The sequence below is a fragment of the Accipiter gentilis genome, unplaced genomic scaffold (assembly GCF_929443795.1).
Source record: "Accipiter gentilis unplaced genomic scaffold, bAccGen1.1, whole genome shotgun sequence".
In the NCBI taxonomy this organism is placed as follows: domain Eukaryota; kingdom Metazoa; phylum Chordata; class Aves; order Accipitriformes; family Accipitridae; genus Astur; species Astur gentilis.
In genome coordinates this window covers 35,357-56,831 of record NW_026060892.1, presented here as the reverse complement: position 1 = coordinate 56,831, position 21,475 = coordinate 35,357, and the positions used below count along the sequence as shown (strand labels likewise).

Here is a 21,475-nt window from a genome sequence, read left to right as displayed (position 1 = left end):
TTTGTGTCCTTTTATCATCCTTGCCCCTCCTTCAGGCGGGCGCTTGAACTCATTAGACTAGGTAAGCGTCATGTGCGGTTTGTGCTTTCAGAACCTTTGGGAAATGGATCGCTGGGCTTGGAGGTCATTTGGGGAGTAACTCCTCCTTCCCTGCAGACATGACCATTGTTGGATCTTTGGCCATGCATGGTGAGCTGCCCTGCTCAGCATATCAGATCAGCATAGCAGAACACAGAGCTGCACACCCCCCGGCATGGCCTCCCCATCCCGTTGCTGATGTCTGTGCTGATCTGTGCCGATTGGCTTCTTTTCACCTGTGGTTCCTTGCTGTGCAGGGTTCGTTGTTAAGCAGAGTTCGTCATTACGTAGAACTTGGCCCACCGCCATGTTTGAGACATTAACTCTTTCAGTCTCTCACAGGGCCTCTCCCCATCATCCGCCTGCCCGCCTGGGCTGCGAGGAGGAGCCGGGCGAGCATCACCTCCATCTGCCACGGTAGACGCTGTCGTGTCGCCTGGCCCCGACCATGTCCTGTGTCCACTACAAGTTCTTCTCCAAGCTGAACTATGATATGGTCACCTTCGACGGCCTCTACATCTCTCTGCGTGACCTCAAGCTCCAGATCATGGTCCGCGAGAAGCTGACGGCAGCCAGCTGCGACCTGCTGATCACCAACGCCCAGACCAAAGAAGGTGCGTGGGGGCAACAGGCACGGGGCCTCGGGGACTGCCTGGCTGGCGGCGTCGTAGACGACCCCGTGACGGCCATGGCCTGTGGGAGCCATGCTCTGCCCTTTGTGGCTCATCCCCACATAGCATGAGTCAGCCTGGGGCCCATCCTGCCGGTGTGCAGGGGGACCAGGAGGGCAAGCATTGCCAGGGATGAAGCGTGGTGGGAAGCGATAATGTGATTCGGCCACAAGCGGTAGCTGTGACTTGTGTTGGGGACCTCACGGAGCTGTTCTTTTGCTGTTGCTGATCTGACAACTACCTTCAGATCTGTGCTTTAGACGTGGAGCTAGGCACAGAAGAAAGCGTGGTTGATGGGCGACGTCTAGTGCTTACAAAAGTGTTGGTTTCCTGGAATTCCTCTAGGTAAAATGATAAGGAAATGTGGGAGGAGATCCTTTAATAACAAACCTCAAAGAAATCTTCAGAGAAATCTGGCAGACAAAGCTGAAAGTGATGGAAACAGAACAGATGGCTAATTTGAAGCAAAAAAAGTGGTTTTGGTGACTTAGTTTTGTCTTCAACTCATTTTACTCCACTGCATTGGTATATCAGTGATACAGATACTTCCTGAAGCTTCTGTAAGGGTGTTTTTGATGGGAAAATGCAAAAGTCCCCCAGTGGTTTTCTGAGCAAAGCTAGAGAGTACATTTTGGTGTAATATGTATGTATGCCAAGATTTTGGCTTATATGCGTAACCGTGAATTTCAGTGTTTATTAATCAGATCTAGATGCTTAAGCTCACCTTCAGAAGGTAAAGGAAAAATGTAGACCAGGATATTCTGCCTAAAAGGGGTGTTTGGAATTCTTCCATGTGGACATAAAGGACTGAGTTTTTTCTAACTTTGTCTGTGCTGGAGTCCTGCCTAAATGTTGAAATGATCTTGGAAAGAGCAAAGTGAACCTTGAGTGAAGATGGCCTACTTGCTCAGATTTTTCCAAGCACTCTAAGCTTTACAGTTCAGTAACGGTTACTTTTCATAATGGAGATCTAGTAGGAGAAGCAATGTTAATATCGGTTAAAAGGAAACAGGATTTTAAATAGCAGTGGGAAAAAATGATAGGAAGGACTCTTTTTAAGATGTTGGGAAGGCAAAATGGATGGTTGGGACCTATTTTAAAAATAGGGAGGGAGTGTGGGTGTCCTCTTCCAAGCTTACTATGGAGGCATGTTCTATAAAGGCAGAATTGCCTTCCAAAAGCCTCTAGGCCAGAATGATGCCTTCAAACTTGCCTCCTTTGAATTTGATCTGGATTTCTTGACCTGTCTTTTGTAATAGGATGTTCTCACAGTATTGTGGAAGAACTGCAAACTCCCGAACGCAGGTCTCTTGCACACTCTTTCCTGGCCTGTACCATTCTGACTCCAAACACTTGGAGAATGTGCTATTCTGCTTATCAGGCAAAATGCAAGAAAATAGAAAAGCAAAAATGGGTCTCAGAACTGGTCTCCGATGAAGAGTTTTAAGGAAGAATAGTGCTCCTAGAAGACTGTCTCTTGAATGCAGAACTTGCTTGAGTTCAGTGTTGCAGCATGCACTTGACAGTTTTAGCAGTGCCACAATGCGATGTCTTCAGAAAAACCCCATGCTAACTGTGAATGAAATCATCTGGCCTCACAGCTGATGTCAGTCTGTCTCTGTGTCTACTGGAATGTCTGCAGCACTGTGCAAACGTAGCATTTTAGAGAAGACTTTAAGCAACTTTTAAACCTTGTCCTTCACTGTGGCATATTGTGTTGCAGTGCTAGTACGGGGGATTGCTTTGATGAGAGCTCCGAGTGCAATTAATTCTTGGGCTGCCATGCAGCATTCTTTTGTAGAGCTTTCAGAAAGGGTATGGCGTTCCCCGTTTCCCAGGCTGAGCTGAGGGTAAGTCATGTAAGTACCCATTCAAAAACCGAGACGTTGCAGTGGAGCTCATGCACTGCCTGTCTGGCAGTCAGCTGCTTGGACTCTGTCAGCAGCAGGTTTGGGACCTCTCGGGGGTGTGCTGTCAGCTAGGTTAATGTCCCTTGGCCAGGTGCTTAGGGCAGGCTCCGTTTGGGACATTACCACGTTGCCTCCAGCATTGCTTTCGCTTTCCCAGTCACATGCTGAAGCAGCGAGCAGTGCCAATAAGACATGAAGGCATCAGGCGGTCTGTATAATCAGATTAATGACTGCAAGTATGCCAGATTTTATTGACTCATCCTTTCAGAGCAATACAGGTGCTCTTTTGGAGCACAGTACTGTGTGACAATAATGCAAATGAAAGCTCCATGAACTGTCTGACCTCCTGAGCTAGCTCATTCAGGAGATGATGATATACCAGTTGGAGGTGAGATCAGGGATACCTGCCTGGGTGGAAGCTGAAAATCCAGAAATAGGAGTCCAGTCTGTTCATCAGGATGTTTCAAGGCAGTGCTTTCAGTGCAGCTACACCGATGATTTGTTTGTCGCAAAGTGTGCAAGTGGTGTTGATTAGAAGAGAGCTAAAAACTCGCATCGTGAGAAGGCATATTTTTAAGTGCTAGGGGGAAAACGTGTTCTCGGGAGTTACCCTCTTTTCTGGTAGGGAGAGTCTGGCATGTTAGTAGTCCTTGTCAGCTCTTACTCTGCAAATCCTTTCCCCAGTAGCATAACAGCTGGTCGGCAAGGCATCTAAGGCTAGCAAAGGCTTTTCTTTGTCATTGCACATATAGGCTTGCCTTCTGATGACTTCTGTTCTGAAGAGCTTCTGTACTTTATCTGGGTGAAAATACTTCTCTGCATAGTGCTCGGAGAGGTGCTTTTGCGCGGCTGTCAGACTCCAAACGGTGGATTAAAGCAGGCCGTAAAATAAAGTAGGAGCTTTTTTCAGTAACCTGTTGATAGCATACATGTGACAGAAAGCTAGCAGTTTTTCAGAAGTATAGGTGAATTTAAAAATGGGATTGTTAAATTGTGCATTCAGTGCGAAGCAGAGCATAACCTGAGCTGCTTGTACTTTTTTGCAGGAAGAAGGTTGTGGACACTAATGCAGTAGCTGATGTAAGATTTCCGAGTCCGTATGAGGCAGCAGTCAAAGTAGCTCTTGTTTAACTTGTCTGCCTCCATGAAATACTTCTTTCCCTTGGGTCTTTCAAGCATACTAAATTTCTTGTCTTTTAGACTGTTATGTCTCTTCTGCTCTTGACTTTGAGATAACATCCAAATCTTCCTTGGCTTTTGCAAGCTTTCTGAGTTAACGGGATCCTTACTTTTAATGACAGGTCAGATTGACAAAAGCCCAGTAGCCCCTTACTGGCCATCTCTGCCAGTAAAACAAAAAACACGTGTTGTGCTATCAGGGAATAGGAATCAAGAATGTTGTTACCTCCAGCTTTGCTGAACATTTCTATTGGAGCGCTGCTTGGCCAAGTGTGAAAAGTAGCCTTGTTGGGCATGACGTCACCGCTCACTTTGCAGATGTGGAGTCACGAGGTGAGGCAGTGTGACACTGCTTTGCAGGTCCTGGTAGTTGCCGAGTCTCTGCTAGGGGATGCTGCTGCCCATGGGGAACAGGTTCCTGCTGGGAGACACCAGTTCAGTCTGAGAGCTGTTAGACTAAGCTGGCATCTGTTAAATTCAAGTTGAGAGGGACTTCAGGAATAGTGCGCCAGATTTAGTCCTTCCCTATTTAAAAAAAGAAAAAAGTTGACTTTTTAGGCGACATTGTTTGGCTTCACCTCTCATAAAATTTCATCACCAAAATTAATTCAGTTAATAGAGGCAAAGGAAAAATAAATGTATTAAAGCCAATTGGTATCAGGCCCCTTCACAGAACTAACTCAGCAATGGACTCTGCTGTATGTAAACACTCTTCCACAAATGCTCTGACACAGTGACCAAGCTGGTGGGATACTTCAGTACCAAATACAAATAGGTGCCGGGATAACTGTCCTATACAAAGAAAGCCTTTCCTTCACCGCGCTATTGTCACTCTTCAGCTGATCCATTTAAATGTGCACTGATGGACTTTTAAGGGGAATTCAGTTTTATATCAGTCTCTTCCTAGATGGCTGGACCTCTCTTCATGGTGCACTTAACAAGCGAATTGAAAACAATCATATATCACAAGATAGATATAGATAGATATATATATATATGCACACACATTCAAGGATAAGTCTATTCAGAAGGCAGGTGTCAATGCTTCTCTTCTAATGGTCAATGAATTGTCACCAAGTACTAGAAGAGGACTTAGTCCTCTTTTTGCATCACTGTTGGGCATGTTTGAATTGACCTCTGCAGGCTTGCATCATTTGTGAATAAATGCATTGGTTACTGTCCTCATGTATACAGTCTCTTCCTAGGCGAGGTGCTGCCACTTGTAAATCTGCTGCAGAACTAGAGTAATCCTCAGTTCAGCACAGGCGTAGCAAACTCCTGCCTTTTTGTGGAGCCGCTGTTGCTTGTCCTCTATGTCTGAAATGTCAGTGCAGCGGTTTGTGATCTGGCCCAGAAAGAACGCTCTGTATGACTCCATTCAGCAGGTCGAAACAGCTGGTTTGGGCTTCTAGATCTGCAGCTGCCATGATCTCCCAGTTGCCTGCCTGGGCCCCAGTACTGCTTCAGCTCCTTCTTCATCCAAAAGTCCCAGCGCAGGCCTTTCTTGACAGGTGGCTGTGGAAGGGTCAGAGTTTCTGCTTTGAGAAGAGCTCTAGGGGTTGCTTTCAGGATATATGACTTCTGTAAAAGCTTTTGTTTTCGTCATTAGTAGTCCTTTCTCCCACAAATTGAACCTCCTCGGACGTCCAGAGGAAACGTGCTGTTTGGATCCCTGGGGGGGAGGATCAGGAATTAGTTTCAGCTAAATGATTTCTCAGTTTTCTGAAGAAGCTTTCTGTCATTTGGAAATAGAAGTAAAATGTTCGTTTCATTGTTGAAATAATGTCTTCTGGTAGGTGAGTTTTGGGGTAAGAGAGATTCCTGCCTGTAGGAATAATATACTGAAAAATGAAGCATAAGTTGTGAAATATTCCTGTTTTGTGTGTGATCACTGGGCAAAATCACCCTGACAGAGCTTGACTAGATATAGAGCATCTTTGGTTTTCAGACCATTGTTCTGATTGGGTCTGCAAAGGTAAGAGCTTGTAATATTTAAAACTGTAGGCAGATTACAGGGAATGGCTGCTGATAGTGATTTAAAATATTTAGTCATATCCAGCTTGTATAAGGACAATATAAAAACCACTCTCATGGAGAGATCTTTGCATTTTAAGCTTACACAGTCAAAGTGTCTCAGGTAGTTTGTTTTTTTGATTGTTTGGGCCTTATGTAGACGGTCAGAAGGCTTTCCTCCTCTTCAAAGACTAACATGGTGTAAGCCCAGGCAAAGCACGGGTAGCTTCAGGCACACGCTCTTTTCAAAAGGCTTTTCACGGCTGTCGTCATAAGGAATTTTGTTTGAGTCTCTCAGCTCTGCAAAATGAATCACAAGAATTCATAGAATCCTAGACTCAGGGAATGGTTTGGGTTGGAAGGGACCTGAAAGATCATCTAGGTCCAACCTGCCTGCCACGGGCAGGGACACCTTCCACGAGACCAAGTTGCTCAAAAGCCCAGGGACGGGGCATCCACAACTATTGACACCCAATTCATGTCCCTTGGGTTAATTCAAACTAGATGATAAGCTTCAGAGGGGAGATAGCACTTTAGTTGGAGCCAGTTCTGCCCTACTTGTGAAAGCAAGCTCAAAACCCCCCCAGATTTCTCTGATCCAAATGCTAGCATTGCCGGTTTTGTTTCCATTTACATGTAGAGCGCTGAGCAGCTGAGAAGCGGCGGTGTTGATGGATTAAGCTCCAAGGAATAGACAGAGATGGCAGGCGCTCTTCTGTGTTCTGTCAGTCTTGGCCACTAGCAGCACGGGGGAATTGATACAGTTAACAGCTACGAAAGCAATGGCGCAGAGTTGTCATGCTTTAGCTGAGGGACTCTTTTGTTGCAGGGCAAGCTAGTCAGACTTCAGAATCTGGTTTATGCAGGTGAGACTTTGCTGTGGTTGGTTTTTCTCCAAAGCTCTGTTGGTTTTGTAGCCTAACAGAAGCAAAAGCAACTTAAGCTAGATCGGGGAAGAACCTCATGCATTAGCAGACTCCGCTTCAGTGACCTTTGAGACCATTTTGCTGTTGGCATTCCAACCATTTTAGAAACATGAAAAAGATTGTGCTGCTTGTGTTTGATGATCAAACCTGAAGGTTTCTTGAAATGTACTTTCAGTGTGTTGGGACCATAAAAGCACAATGTTACATATCAGATTTTGCTTTTCTATCGGTAAAGGGATTCTCTGAAATGTTGTGTAATTATGTATTGATATAGGTTCTCGTAAACTGGCAGATTCTTTTTCTGTATTGATGTTGTTTTCAGAATACACAGATGGTAATGCCCTGATTCGTAGGAACTCATCAGTAATTGTTAGAAGAATCCCTGCTGGAGGAGTTAAAGTCACCAGCAAAACCTGTGTTACGTAAGTATCCGTAAAGCATTGTATTCTTGGTTAGGGGTTTCAGTGCATTAACTTTCAAACTGATATGAGTTGACAAGAGGCATTCAGATTGTATCTTTCTTGTTAAAGCTGCTGTTAATTTTTGTTGTCATGGGCTAGATTTTAATAGATCTGTCGCAAAGCAGACTTACATGTTTTGGCCTGCTGGGAGATGGGGTTCAAACTGCAACAATGGTAGCTTTTAAGATGATTCCATTGGGTTTGTTCTTGGGGTTGATTCTTCTGAGAGCCAAGTTGTAGATCCCATTTCCTCTACGTGGAGAGATTCCTTATTTTATGTGTTTGATTTGATTGCTTTTATAGTAAAGACAGATAGGCATTGTTGTGTAAAGTTCTAATTTGTTCCCACCTCAGAAGAGTCTGATAGTCAGTGTTTGACTATTTCTTGCATTTGGGGGAGGCAGGGTGGGATATGGCAGGTAATCTTACCCCCCAAATGTGGGTGTTTTGCATACCAGACACAGAGGAAAGACCAAGGGTTGCCAGCTGGCAAACCATGCAAACCAGAAGTTCCATTCATAAGTGATTCCTGTTAGTTTCCTAAGGACAATGTCCATTTCAGGCAAGAGAAAAAGAACACTCTCCTAACGTGTATCACCTTTTGAGCGAGTACAACAAAGGAATAGTTAACCCTTTCCAAACTTGAAACTCACTAAGCAGTTCAGCACGTTACCAAGCGTTACTAGTTATCTAAGTCTGTTTTTACCCTAAGTTGATATCCGTGCTCCAGGTTTTCAACCTATATTCCTCAGATTTCTGAAGGACAGAGAATCGGATGTGTTGGTTAAACTTACAGCTATCCACATGCAATGCTGACTACAGGATTATTGCTGTCATGTATGTATTCAGCTACATTAGCATTGTTTGAACATTCATGTTTTCCAGCCTTCTTGAAGAGACGCCTCTCCCCCACAATTAGTAGGTATTATTAGCTTGTGGTTTTGCCATGTCTTTCTCATGTTGGTTCTCAGTCAGTAAAGTAGACTGGTGAGTTACGGTGTGTCTCGAAAAAACAGTACAGCAGCATCCTGGTACCTGTGAAGCATCTGCGAGCAAAAACCCCTGATTGCTGTGACTCTGCCTGTAAACTTTGGGTATATTCCTTCAGTAGTTGCTGCAGTGCTTTCAGGCACTACCTAGGGGTTCAGGACGCCACAGTGTTGTGCTTATAACGATGGCCTTGTTTTGGCCATGTTTAACTTAAATATGTGTGCTTAGTGGCACCTTGTCAACGCATCCTCCGTTTCTGGTTGGCTGGCGCTCTCTCCTGGTATCTTAATACTGCCCTGAAATGAGAGGAGAGATGCTGCTGGCATCAAAGATCAAACCAAGACCTGGATGTGGGGATAAGGAAAGAATGGCGCTGCTGTTGTAGTGTTGAAAATGAACCAGGCAGATGAGCTTTCTATTCCTTCAGCTGGAAACATTGCAGAAACAACTGGTAGCGTGGTTAATGTTTGGGAACGAGGAATGTATGCTATAACGGTGGAGAGGCCTTCAAAAATGGGTTACTCACCTTGTTGTATGTTCTTCAAGGTAAATGGATGAAGAAACCATTGTGTGGTAATCTAAAGTATTTCCCTGTACTTCCTCATCTTCAGGAGGTACGTGGCTGTACTTGCGAGCCTGGTGGTATTCTAGCAGTGGCAGGAAGCACGAGCCTTTCTATTTGTACGTAAATTCCACAGCAGCCTTTGAATTGTCTCTGCTCATGGGACGCTTTGGATGACGTATGAATTGTTTGTTAACTAGATCAAGGGCTGCACGTCTGATTCATGATGAGTGGCATGCAGATACAGATCAATAAGTGTGTGGAATCTCAGCAAGTTTTCAAATGTAATGACTATTGCCAAAAAGATCGTAGGCTTTTCAAGATTATCCTAAAGCAAATTCTGGCAAGTAAGGCCTTTTCTTTTTTGTCACAGGGCTCCTAAATCACACCAAACCCCAGAAACTGCTTTCAGGTGACATTTCTACTACTATTTTTAGTCAATATTGCATATGTAACACATTTAGTATTTTGGCACTTTCATGGCTAAATGTAGTAGCTCTCTGAATACAGTGCTTGGGCTTTCACAAAGAAACTCTGTTCTAAAGCCTGTGCTGCTGCCGTTTTTGTTATTTCTTTGTCAGATGACTGACTGTTTTCTCTGAAGTAAACTTGCACTTCAAAGTGTCTAGAACGTCAGTGTTCTTTCTTGGAAATTAAAGTACTGTATCTGGTACCCATTTGTAATACTAGATATGTACAGATTGGTTAAAGTTGCCTTTGTATTTTGATAGTTGATTATTTAAGAACACCAAGCTGTGAGACAGACGTCATCTTTTTGATACTGACGCAGCAGAGACAAAATACCTGAGGACTTCCTCTTGCACTGTTGTGTTCTGTAACTGTACATCTTAATTTGTGACAAAGTAGAAACGGGATTTGGGTTGGGTTGTTGGTTTTTTTTAGTTGCACTGAATGTGCCAAGAGAGAACAGTTTAGGTATATGAATACATTTCCCATTCCCTAGACTATCAGAACATAATGTTTTGAGGTTCAGGTTTCATAATCTGTTGTCACTGCTTTATGCTGGGTACAAGTGCTTTACTTGAAATTCTGATCACCTTCTTTTCTTCTTCCAGAAGTCGTACTGAGGCAGTGAGTGGAACATCAAAAGCAGTATGTAAAAACACAATCTCACACTTTTTTCTACACACGGCTCTTAATTCTAAACAACGTAGCCTTGTATTAATTTTCCAAACATTAACTAATTATGTATTCCAGTAAAACCTGGTCTATGTTGTAAAGACAATGTCTTTGATTCGGCGTAGGAAAAACTGGGTAATGCCATCATTTGCACAGTTCTAATGTAAATATTGGTATTGGTGCCTAGTGATGCATTGCATTTCACATTGAGTATGCTAGAATATTTCCTGTACGACTTTGTGTTGCACAGGTAATGTATGATCGCTTTTAGGTCATGTAGGTCCGAGGTTTGCACAACTGAACGTGGTGCCGTGTTCTACATCTGTGTATAGCTAGTAATGTGTATGTTTGTACATTGTTTTGTTTGTAGGTTGTTTTGTGCTTTTTGTTTCTTGCAATCCAAATTGTTTGGAGTGAATTTTCTGCCATTTCCACATTATATCACTTAGCTTTTTTTTTAAAATACTCTTTTCCTAATGGGTTTTGAAAATGTTATCAAAACCCACTGAGAAACCACTGTGGTTAAACTTGGTACTGTTTCTTACTTTTGACCTGGGGGTCCAAACAAATACCCAAACCAACATATCCCATACATTTTGAGGATAGTCACGTGCAGCTAAATGTTTCCTTTTCATGTCCTTAAATGCTTGGGTATTTGTTCCTAAAAGTGTATAATTGAAGTGATATGATTTGGGCCCCTCTGAGTACATGTGCGTCTTTAAGAGATTGCCATGGATTTAAATATGGTTGCTACGCAAAGTGGTATTCGGAAGTTCTGCATTTGATCTTTCCAGTCTATCTGATGAAGCGGTTTAGTTTAATAGTTTGTCTGCAAATGAAAATATCTAAAACCCAGTGTACAGATTTTGACACAAGGTTAGAGCCTGGTGTATTTGTGGGTAAAATCCCTGACATTTTTCTGAACTTCTGCCTGCAGTACATTTTTGGATCTGGGTGGCTTCGGGGTTGGATGCTGCTTTGATTTCCCAAAGGTTAAGCCTTTCTTTAGTATACCCCCACTCTGAATTTCCATTTGGAAAAGGGGCAGGATTTTTCTTCAGGTTAGAAAACACTGTCATTTGGCTGCTAAACTAGAGAGAAGTCACACCAGGACATACCTAACCGGTAATGGTCTAGATCTGGATTTGCGACTTGGGTCGAAGGCTAGGTGTAACTGTGCTTTTCAAAATAGCCCTTATAATGTAAAAATTCCTATTTGTTGGTTTTTATCTTTCATCTTGAAGTCTAACTGCTTTTTCTTCACTAGAATGGTGTGAGGCTTTGCACTAACCCTGGATCATTGGATCTGATCCCTTGATCAGCTGTTCGGGTAACTTAATCTAGAAATGCATGAGCTCTGGGGTTGTGTTCTCTGAAGAATACAGCCTCTGATTCTCGTGGAATGGTATACAATGAACTTAAAGTGGAAAACTTCTTGTACGTTGGTGTAAAACCACTAAGCCTAAACCTGACTTCCATAATTCTATCACTGACTGGTTCAAATTCCTTTTTGGACATGAAAGCCTGTCACTGTGAGCCCAGTGACGCCAGCAGTTAATGTAACGCATTTATGTAAACCACGTTTATAGTATTTGATCTAATTGAGATGGGGTTTTATTTCTTGGAAAGAGTTAGTTTTCTCTTTGTTTACTAGCTTGGTGTATAAACATAAATCTCATCTTCATCAATAAGGTTACCATTCTTTCAGCCTCGTGTGTTCCCTGGTGTCTTTGTATTACATTTCTAAGTAGCATCTTACCATAAGCTTAGATAGATGTCTCCAAAAAAATTTTTTTTTAAGAAAGGAAAAATCCTGGAGTGGGAGGGAAGACTTAGTGTTAGTTAGAACTAATTAAAAGGAAGACAAAGCAAAACTGTTCCCTTCTTGTTTGCTCTGACGGTACCTGATGTGGGTTGTGGGTAGCCATAGGGAGGGTAGAAGCCTTGCATCTCTCTGTACAAGTCGTCGTGTCCCGTCCCCCGCCCTCCTCACAGAGTAAAAGCACTGCAGCCTCAGGTGCTTTTAGCGTTGGAGCACAGTTAGCGGTATTCTTAAAGCTAACTCAGGTCTTGGTCTAAAGTGTGTGTGTGGGGGGGTTGTTTTGTTTTGTTATTTGAAATAAACATCTTTCTGCATGTATTTCAAAGCAAAACCTGGATCTTAGCGTGGTCTGAATAAATCACTGGGAAGGCTTGCCAATTATTGTTGAACAGTAAAGCAGCAATGTTAAAATCAGTCCAGATTTTTTTTTAAAAAGGATGCACAAAAACTTATACTTTGACTATTTCTTAATTGTCTTGCTCTTACGTTAGCTGTCATTCTACACTTCCAAATCTGTGCTGCTGTCCTACTGTTCCTACTGCCAAATCAAGAAAGTGAGTCCTATTTGTTTTCGTATTCCTATTTCAGTAACTGCAAGGAGCTCTAGCTGGTATTAGTCCTCAGAGGCTGCAGAAATGCAGAGAGTCATGCGCATTGTTTTAGCACCGTCAAGCACAGCTGTGATCCTTCGTGGCTGAATTTTCAGTTTAACCAAGCTATTGGGTTTTAGGAAACCACTGTAATTTAAATGCAGCACTCCAGCAGTGAGATTAGCCTTTTCCTCCTATTTTCTGTCCCCTTTCCCACTTGCTTTATGTGAGTTTCTGTTTAGTCTTCTGTCTGAAATGGGAGTTGATACATTGACTGTTGATTCTGGTTTTTTGAGGGTTTTCTTTATTCGCTTACTTTGGGTGGGATTTTTTTTTGGTTTGGGTTTTTTTCCCCAATTCTTCTGCAGTATTACCTTAGGTTTGTGTACAAGTTTCATGGAGGTGTTGTTTCTACTTGACCGATTGGAGGGACTGGCAGGAAATACTTCAGTAGAAATTCAAAGGAAAAAACCAAAGACACAAGAATGTAGGATCATTGGAAGATGGCCGTTGGGCAAACGTCCTAAATAGTACATGAATTTTCTCTTTGCTGCTTGTGGTAACTGTTCATAGAAAGGAGCGCTTTCATCTCCTTTAAGTAATCAGACTGTTGCCTGCAGGCCATAGAATAACGGCTTCCTAAAAAAATACAAGGACTACTATGAACTGTTATGTTTCAGTTACTGGTCAATACTAGCCTGTTTAATGCCAGACTCCAATAGAGAGCTTTCCCAATTCCTTGTTTGCTTCTGAAAACCCGCAAAGTGATAATGGTTGTGCCTGCCATGAGAGAACATAGGCCTGTTTTTCCACACGTGAAGAAGAGTGGCATGTGGGGCATGAAGCTTCAAAATACTTGATCAGACTTCCCTTTTGACAGAAGTGGGTGGGTACCAAATGTTGTGAAGGGGAGGAGAGTTGAATCTTCTGGTAAGGTTTGCAGTGGAAAGGCGGCCTCTTGTTCCAGATCAGGGTGCTCCTCTCCAAAGGCACGTTTTCACGAATGTTTCAGTTAGTGTTAGAGTCATGTTGTCTGTGCTTTCCTAAACATCTAGAGAAGACATGATTAACTGGAGTGAGGAAGCATCTTTTGCCTGTAAATATTTTGTCCCCAGAATCTGCTAAAACTGCTCCCTTGAATTCTTCTGCAACTTTAGGTAATAAAGGACAAGGGCTTTTTTCCAAGGAAGGGTTTTAATCTCTCCTCCGATCCATTTAGTGACGTCTTGAGGAGAGCTGTTCAGTTTATGCCGTGACACTTTATTCTACATTTTTGAACAACTGAAGACCTAATAAGCAGTGATTCAGGTGTCTTTCTGATCATGTTTTGCTAGTGTAAGCTTAACTGCTGCTTGTGGCATAATATAATTCCATATTCTGGAAAAGGAACAAGCTAAGTGTTACCCTGTTTACTTGTGGAAAAGCAGCATTTCACTATTAGTTCTCAGTAAACACTGCAGCCTATTAGAAACTAGTGGCCTGAGGGCTTGACTCCTGCAGGGTGTTCCAGGAGGTCAGTGGGAGGGAGGAGTGTGGTTGCAGTGGAGAAAAAAATTACAGGACTGTGCTCTGACTCCGTGTTTTCACCATCATTAAAAATTGGTTTTGCTCTGATAGTAAGGAGCGTAATATTAAATTCTCACGCTTCCCAAACTAATTTGGATAGTATGGCCTGTGGTCTAATAAAATACAAGACATCAGTATTCTCTGTTTTTGTAGGCTGCTCTGTCATGGGAAACACCTTTATTTCACTAATTTGAGCAGTCGGGTTTTTTTCTAGACAAAGTGGTGGTTTACTTTCATGGCTGATGTTCTGGCTTGGTGTTTTTATTTGGGTGTTGTGGGGTATGGTGAGTTTGGCATTTTTAAACTTCGTGACAGGAGGGGAAGAGTTCATGGTTGAGGGCCGATACGCCTGTGCTTGATTTTGCCAGGCAGCTACTGCCTTCATAAAAGCATAACTGTGTGCATTTAGAAGTGATGAGATGTTAACTGATTAATTTACAAGCTACACCGCAAATAAGTCTCCTGTAGTGATGCTTCCTTCTCAAATAAACCGAAATCCTTTTTAGCTGAAAATTGACAGATGTGAGCCTTTGACAAGGGTCCCTCTCTGAGATAGTGTGGAGCAGTAAGTTGATGTCGTGCGGGTTTGCTTATTTTAGTTTCTTCTCATTAACCACACAGGCACTCTTAAGGTGCCATAGGTTTGGACTTTGTTTTGAGCAAACACAAATTCCACGGGGTTGGCAGTGCCCCTGTCAGTGGCACGCAGAGGATATAGTGCAGACTTTCAGACTACAGTAGACGTTAACTATTGCTATGTTTTGACTGTAGAACTTGAATATGTGTTTTTTAATTTTTTGTGAACAGATAGATGAGTCTCCTGCATCTCTTTCTCTGGCCCACCTTGCTAAGGTATATGTATATATTCTTGTCAAATTCTTAAAAGAAAAAAAGTGTTTGCTTTGTTTCTTAAAACCTTATACTGTGATCTATAGCTGGATAACTGTTGTAATGGGAACAAAACTGTAATTTAATTTTTATTCATTTAAAGTATTCATTTTAACTTTAAAATGTGTGTCTATTTTGGTACTAGCCTGTAAAGAGTAGTTCCCACTTTGGGAAGATAGAAGGGGAGTACCTTATCAGCCTCAACGTAATGTTGCACTATTACGCATCTTCCAGACACAGAGAAGCAGCATTTCAGAAGCTGTTCGCCATTTCTCATATGATTCATTAATTTTGCATTGGAAACCAACAGTTTTTACAGAAGAATTGAATGGGCTGTAAGTTACGGCCATTTGGAGGGGGGAGCGTGCAACAGCCAAAAGAGAATCGTTTCTGTAACATGGACAATTGCATGGCTGTTTTTGAATTTCGAGCCATTAAAGTTACAGATCCATTCTTTTAATGCTGCACAGTTTCATAAATACTAGTATATAGACGGTAGACAACATAATCTAATTTGTTTGAATGCAGCCTGTGTAAAGTGTGAAAGTGCACCTGATTGTTTCTAGGAATACACCGATGTGTATATGTGGCATATTAGCAGATGTGACCTTCTGGAACTGTTGTAATGCCATGTTTTAATGGAACTGCTTGCATTTTTCGCTCAACAATGTGTACCTTCCTCTGGGAAAGCACTACTGGCTGCACTTTGTGAAAAGGCATAGTGCTCGCCAATGAAATAACTAGTCTTTACATTTGCAAAGCTTAGAGAAGGCAGGGCCTAATGCAGAGGAGCTAGTTCTCTCTTCTGAAAATGAAGGCTGGAGTTCATTTCCAAGAAAGAGGAATCTCTTCACACTGGTCACTTCTTTCCCTTCTCACTGAAGAAATTAAATTGTGTGCATCTGGGGAGGCGGGAAAAAATGTTTGGAAGGTAGCCACCAAAAGAACTTGGTCTCCATTAGTGCTGTCCCTAAACATGTCCTTGGTTCTGTAAACTTATGCCCAATTTAACTCTAAAATATGAAGAAGTGTCCTTGTGGTGTACACATTTAAGCTTTTGAGAGAATTTCAGTATTTCAGAAAAATACAGGAACGTAATGTAAAGCAGCTGAAACCTGTTACTTACTCTGAGCTCTTTAGTGCAGACTGGCTTGGCATGGAGGTGATATGTTAAGAGTTTTCTGGTTTATTATTACTACGTGTGAAATGCCATATCTGAATTTTGGTCTATTCCTACTAATGTGTTGTGGGTTTTGGATGTGTTTTGTAAACTGTTTGGGTTCAAAGAAATTAGTCAAGTATCTGTAAAGTTTTCTGTAAATGTTAAAGGAAATGATTTCATAGGCGTTGATCTGGATTATGTTACTGTGGAGGAAAAAATGGTGTCTATGAAACATCCATTTAATAGAATGTTGAAACTAGTTGGTTGCTTTTGTGAATGAACGCATATAAAAACAGAACCATGAGTGGTTGATCTGAGTGGTTGGTCTGAATGCTAGGTGCTTGAAGGTCCCCATCCTTTACAGCCTCTCCCTTAGACCCTGCTTGGATCTGGACTAGTGTGAAATAAAAACATTGGAACAAATACTACTTTGAAAAAACAGCTGGCTTCATTAATTTGAAAGGTCTATTTCTGCATAAGGTTGATATTACAATTTGTATGTGAAAAGGACACAGTCAACTGGAAAAAAAATGCAGGTTGTGCTTCCTGTACTTAAATCACTTAATATGAAGAAGTTAGTAGAGGGGGAAGCATGCAGTGTGGACTGCCTCCAGCCATGATGGTCAAATTTGTAGTGACAAGTATCTTTTGTCTTGCTGAGGGATTCTAAACAGATTGCTTGCTTTTAATGCTTCTGTGTGGGAAGCTGCATTTCAGCAAGCAAAAAGTTGTGTGTCCCTTTTTTTAATGCTGCAAAATGTAAATAAGGATACTTGCATGCATCTTTCTGAATTAAATGTACAGTGGATGTCTTCTTCAAAGAGGCTGGAGCTTAAAAATCACCTTAAAAATACTGGATCGTGTCATGTTGTCTACATATGCCTTCGGTCCACTTGGAAGACCATTGGGTTGGTTACGCAAGTCTTTCTGTAAGGTACAAACAGGGCCTAAGGTTTTGAGTGCCCAAGAACGCTCTTGTCAAGTAGCTCTTGTAGCACACAAACACCATGTAATAACGGTGTAAGGGCTCCCCAGAACATCTTCAGGACAACGGTATTGTCTCTAAGCAGCTGTTTTCATGCAACCTCTGCTAGCGTTGTGCTGCTCTTTACAGGACTGGGTGAGCGGTGTTGTCTTTGGCTGTGTGGGCTTAAACGTGTTTCTAATGTGCGTGTCAAATAATTGCCTGTTAAACAGACTGCCAATCTGGCTGAAGCCAATGCTTCTGAAGAGGATAAAATAAAAGCTATGATGATACAGTCCAGCCGTCAATATGGTCCAACCAAGTAAGTGTTGATAATGTCAGATCTGTTCTTTGAAGATTATGGAAAAAACTGTAGAGGTGTTTGGTTGAACAAGAGAGACACATGCATACCTTGTTCTTTTCTTCTCCAAAATCTTGTAGTTACATGAAGAAACCCTTGGGTCCACCTCCATCATCATATACTTGCCATCGTTGCAGAAAACCTGGCCATTCCATAAAGAACTGCCCAACAAATGGGGTAAGATGTGGGGGACTTCGGGTGTTAACTTGGTTTTTAATTGTTTTACCCTGGCAGTTAGGTAACAAGTACATGAATGCTCACGTGAAGCATTGTTTCTCTTGGGGTGAAATACAGAGCTTATATGGCAATGTTGCAAAGCCTTTCAGAATTCCAGGGAAACCTGGAATGAGAAATGTACAATTTTCTTTTTTCTAGGTCATGGACATGAAATGTGTCCATAGATCTTTCTCTGTGAACTTGCATGCATGTTTTTGTACTTTTCAATTTGATTGGAAGTGTTTCTGGTTTTAACTCTTTTTAATGACAGTTCATAGTTTTTAGTATTTTGTATAATAAGAAGATGTTTCTGTTGACCCCATCTACTGAACATTTGTGTGTTTTAATTAGACAAGCCTCTGGTTGCGTCTTCATGCCGTTTAAAGTTAGTCACTGAATGTACATGCATGAGGTATGAATTTAGCCTTCATATAGAGATGGTGAACGTAAGTTTCCCCAGTGAGTGATTCAGAGCACTGAATTAAGCTCACCCTCTGAATTGCCCTCTGGAGGATGAGGAGCGGGTTTGTGTCTCTTCTCTGAGTGGATGGTGAGCTAAGGGCTGTTTCACCCTTAAGGAACCTGAGGGTAAGCCAAAGAATGTCGGCTGAGTTCAAAACACTGCTCTAACCTTCGGAACATCCTGGCTGTATTCATTTAGGAAAAGAAGTATTTTAGTCGAGCGACCCTTCTGCTAGGTAAAAGGAGAGGATTAAAGGCTCTTGCTGCTTAAAATAATCATTGAAGTGTCATTTTAAGTGTGGGTCTTAAGATGCGGTATGTCTGCATTTCTTGTCTCAACAGGATGAAAGTTTTGGGTCTGTGCCCAGAATGAAAAAGAGCACGGGAATTCCGAGGAGTCTCTTGCTGGAGGTGAAAGATCCCAATGTGGAGGGTGTTATGCTAACAAGAACTGGAAAATACGCAATACCATGTGTTAATGTGTAAGTACGGAATTAATTGGACCGACCAAAAAGTGAACGAGAGAAACCGTGCGTAAACGTGTGTATTGGCTTTGTGTGGCAAGGTTTTGGTAGCAGGGGGGGTTACAGGGGTGGCTTCTGTAAGAAGCTGCTGGAACCTTCCCCTATGTTCAATACCAGCTGGCTCTAAGACGGACCCGCCACCCGCCAAGGCTGAGGCAATCAGTGATAGTGGTAACGCCTCTGTGATAACATTTTTAAGAAGGGAAAAAAAGTTGGGACAGAGGGAAAACAGCAGCCGGAGAGAGGAGTGAGAACATGTAAGAGAAACAAGCCTGCAGACACCAAGGTCAGTGCAGAAGGAGGGGGAGGAGATGCTCCAGGCGCCGGAGCAGAGATTCCCCTGCAGCCCCTGGGGAAGACCCTGGTGAGGCAGGCTGTCCCCCTGCAGTCCAGGGAGGTCCACGGTGGAGCAGATCTCCACCTGCAGCCCGTGGAGGACCCCACGCCGGAGCAGGTGGGTTCCCGAAGGAGGCTGTGACCCCGTGGGAAGCCCGCGCTGGAGCAGGCTCCTGGCAGGACCTGCGGATCTGTGGAGAGGAGCCCACGGGGCAGGTTTTCTGGCAGGACTTGTGACCCTGTGGGGGACCCACGCTGGAGCAGTGTGCTCCTGAAGGACTGCAGCCCATGGAAGGGACACATGCTGGAGCAGTTCGTGAAGAACTGCAGCCCGTGGGAAGGACCCATGCTGGAGAAGTTCATGGAGAACTGTCTCCCGTGGGAGGGACCCTGCACTGGAGTAGGGGAAGAGTGAGGAGTTTTCCCCCTGAGGAGGAAGGAGCGGCAGAGACAAGGTGTGATGAGCTGACCGTAACCCCCATTCCCTGTCCCTCTGCGCCGCTGCGGGGGGGAGGGTAGGTAGAGAATTCGGGAGTAAAGCTGTGCCTGGGAAGAAGAGAGGGGTGGAGGGAAGGTGTTCTGAGATTTGGTTTTATTTCTCATTACCCTACTCAGGTTGATTTGTAATAAATTGAGTTAATTTTCCCCAAGCTGAGTCTGTTTTTCTCTTGACGATAATTGGTGAGTGATCTCTCCTGTCCTTATCTCGACCCACCAGCTCATCTGAGCTAATTTCTTTGTTGATCCACTGAATAGGAGAGCTCTGCAGCGGGAAAATTGTTCCCCCCTCCCTATTCTAGTGTGGTGGCGACAGAAAAGTAGTTTCAACTAAATGCCTATGTTTTAGAAGGCTAATGTGGAGTGAGAAGAATTCCATCTCCTGTCTTCCTTTCATAATATCCAAAGCTTGGAAAAGTTTTCCTTTACCCACCCTTAATTTGTTTCTTTTTCCTTCCCCTTTCCCCTCCTCCAGGGAAGCTTATGCTAGAACGAAGAAGGAAAAGCCTCCCTTTTTACCGGAGGAGCCATCCTCTTCCTCCTCAGATGCTCCTATTCCAGATGAGATTTTATGTCTCATTTGTAAGGAGATAATGACTGATGCAGCTATTATTCCCTGCTGTGGAAACAGTTACTGTGATGAATGTAAGTGTGAACTCCCATGTTTGTTAATTCAAAACAGCACATCTGCTCTTCTGAAAGCAGAAAGAGGAGGTAGAGAAATTACTTTGTTACCAGTTCTATTTTATACTTAAGTATACCCTGAATAGGAAAGGGCTCTTCTGGTAGGAAGGGGAAAAAAAGCCAGAGAGCTGTAATAGTTAAATAAATGAATAGTAAAAAAAATAGCTTTTTAGTTAAATTTACATGCGGAAGGACGAGTATGAGAGGAGTGGCTGGTTGTGCAGGTGATTGCAGTATTGAATATTGAATGCATTTAGGTTGCCCACAGCCCTTTCTCTCATGCAAAACTATATAGCCAACTCTGGTGATTTATGGTGGTCTGCAACAAACGGATAGTTAGAGTCATTTAATCCCCATTTTTCTCCACGGGAGAGTTGCTTAAAACCTTCAGAACTCGAACCTAGTAATGGTTTTTTGAACCGACTATTTGTTTTTTTGAGACAAGTTTTATTCATTAACCTTGAGGGTGGGGACTTCTCACTGTACTATGTAGTGGGAAGAAGACTAGCTGAAACATCAAGACACAGCCTACTCTACATCTTCAAATGTTACAACAGTGACATACCAAAACTCTAGAGTTATTTGCTGCATACTAGAAATTTTTTACGCTATTGAACCTTTATAGCTTCCTGCTCTCCATTCAAGACCATATTCACCTGTTGATCATATACGTGTTTTTATAGTTGATTAGAATGCCCAAAACTTCCTTAGTTTGGCTAAATGCTATTTTGATTATTCTAATTGTACACAGGTATTAGAACAGCCTTACTGGAATCTGAGGAACATAGATGCCCAGAGTGTCATCAGACAGGTGTTTCGCCTGATGCTTTAGTGGCCAACAAGTGCCTACGCCGGGTAACATGATGACTTTTACGTAAAGTGCTTGTAAGAATAGGCTCTTTGTCAAAAGCTGAAAGGGAAGGAAATATTCATTTACATCTGCTTAAGCAAGGTTGAATTGAATAAGGCTAAATTTACCTTTCCAGTACATTATCTGTTATCACAGAAGCTTACAGCTCCTTGGAGACAATCTGGCAAATTCAGGTCACGCTTTTGTTTAAGGTGATTGCCTCGCTTTCAAATTCTGTGTTAACACGGCAGTACTTTGAATACAGACGCTCTGAGTTACCAGTCACTAGTATCAGTGTTTAATGTGATGTGTTCATGTATCGGCATGTTGATTTCTTTTGGGATTGATAGCATTTACAGCTAATTACACAAGTAATTTTGCTCTGTGGAGGCTTTTGTTTGTGTATCTGCTGAAGTTTCATATTACCTTTTCGTAAATGTTCTTCTGCCTCTAGGCTGTGAGCAACTTCAAAAATGGAGCCGGTTACAGAAAAAGGCACCGTCAGCAGATTTGGCACCAACAGCAGCTGCCACTGCCACCGCCACCACTCGTGACTCTTACACCTCCTGCTGCTCTGATGACTGCTGCTGAAGCGTCTCCATATTCGCCTCTGTCAATCAGC

The 21,475-nt window shown here is 42.7% G+C and overlaps 1 protein-coding gene across 1 annotated transcript; it reads left to right on the top strand.

Annotated features, from left to right (window-relative positions):
- Positions 1–526: 526 nt before the first annotated feature.
- On the top strand, positions 527–21,400 carry LOC126037046 (E3 ubiquitin-protein ligase RBBP6-like; the record flags this gene model as incomplete). The annotated part of the gene is made up of 10 exons (XM_049797274.1): positions 527–692; positions 7,100–7,192; positions 11,894–11,937; positions 14,725–14,760; positions 17,156–17,244; positions 17,364–17,460; positions 18,304–18,443; positions 19,795–19,964; positions 20,755–20,858; positions 21,308–21,400. Coding segments are annotated over exons 1-10 (1,032 nt in total), but the record flags the coding sequence as incomplete, so codon positions are not given.
- Positions 21,401–21,475: the final 75 nt, after the last annotated feature.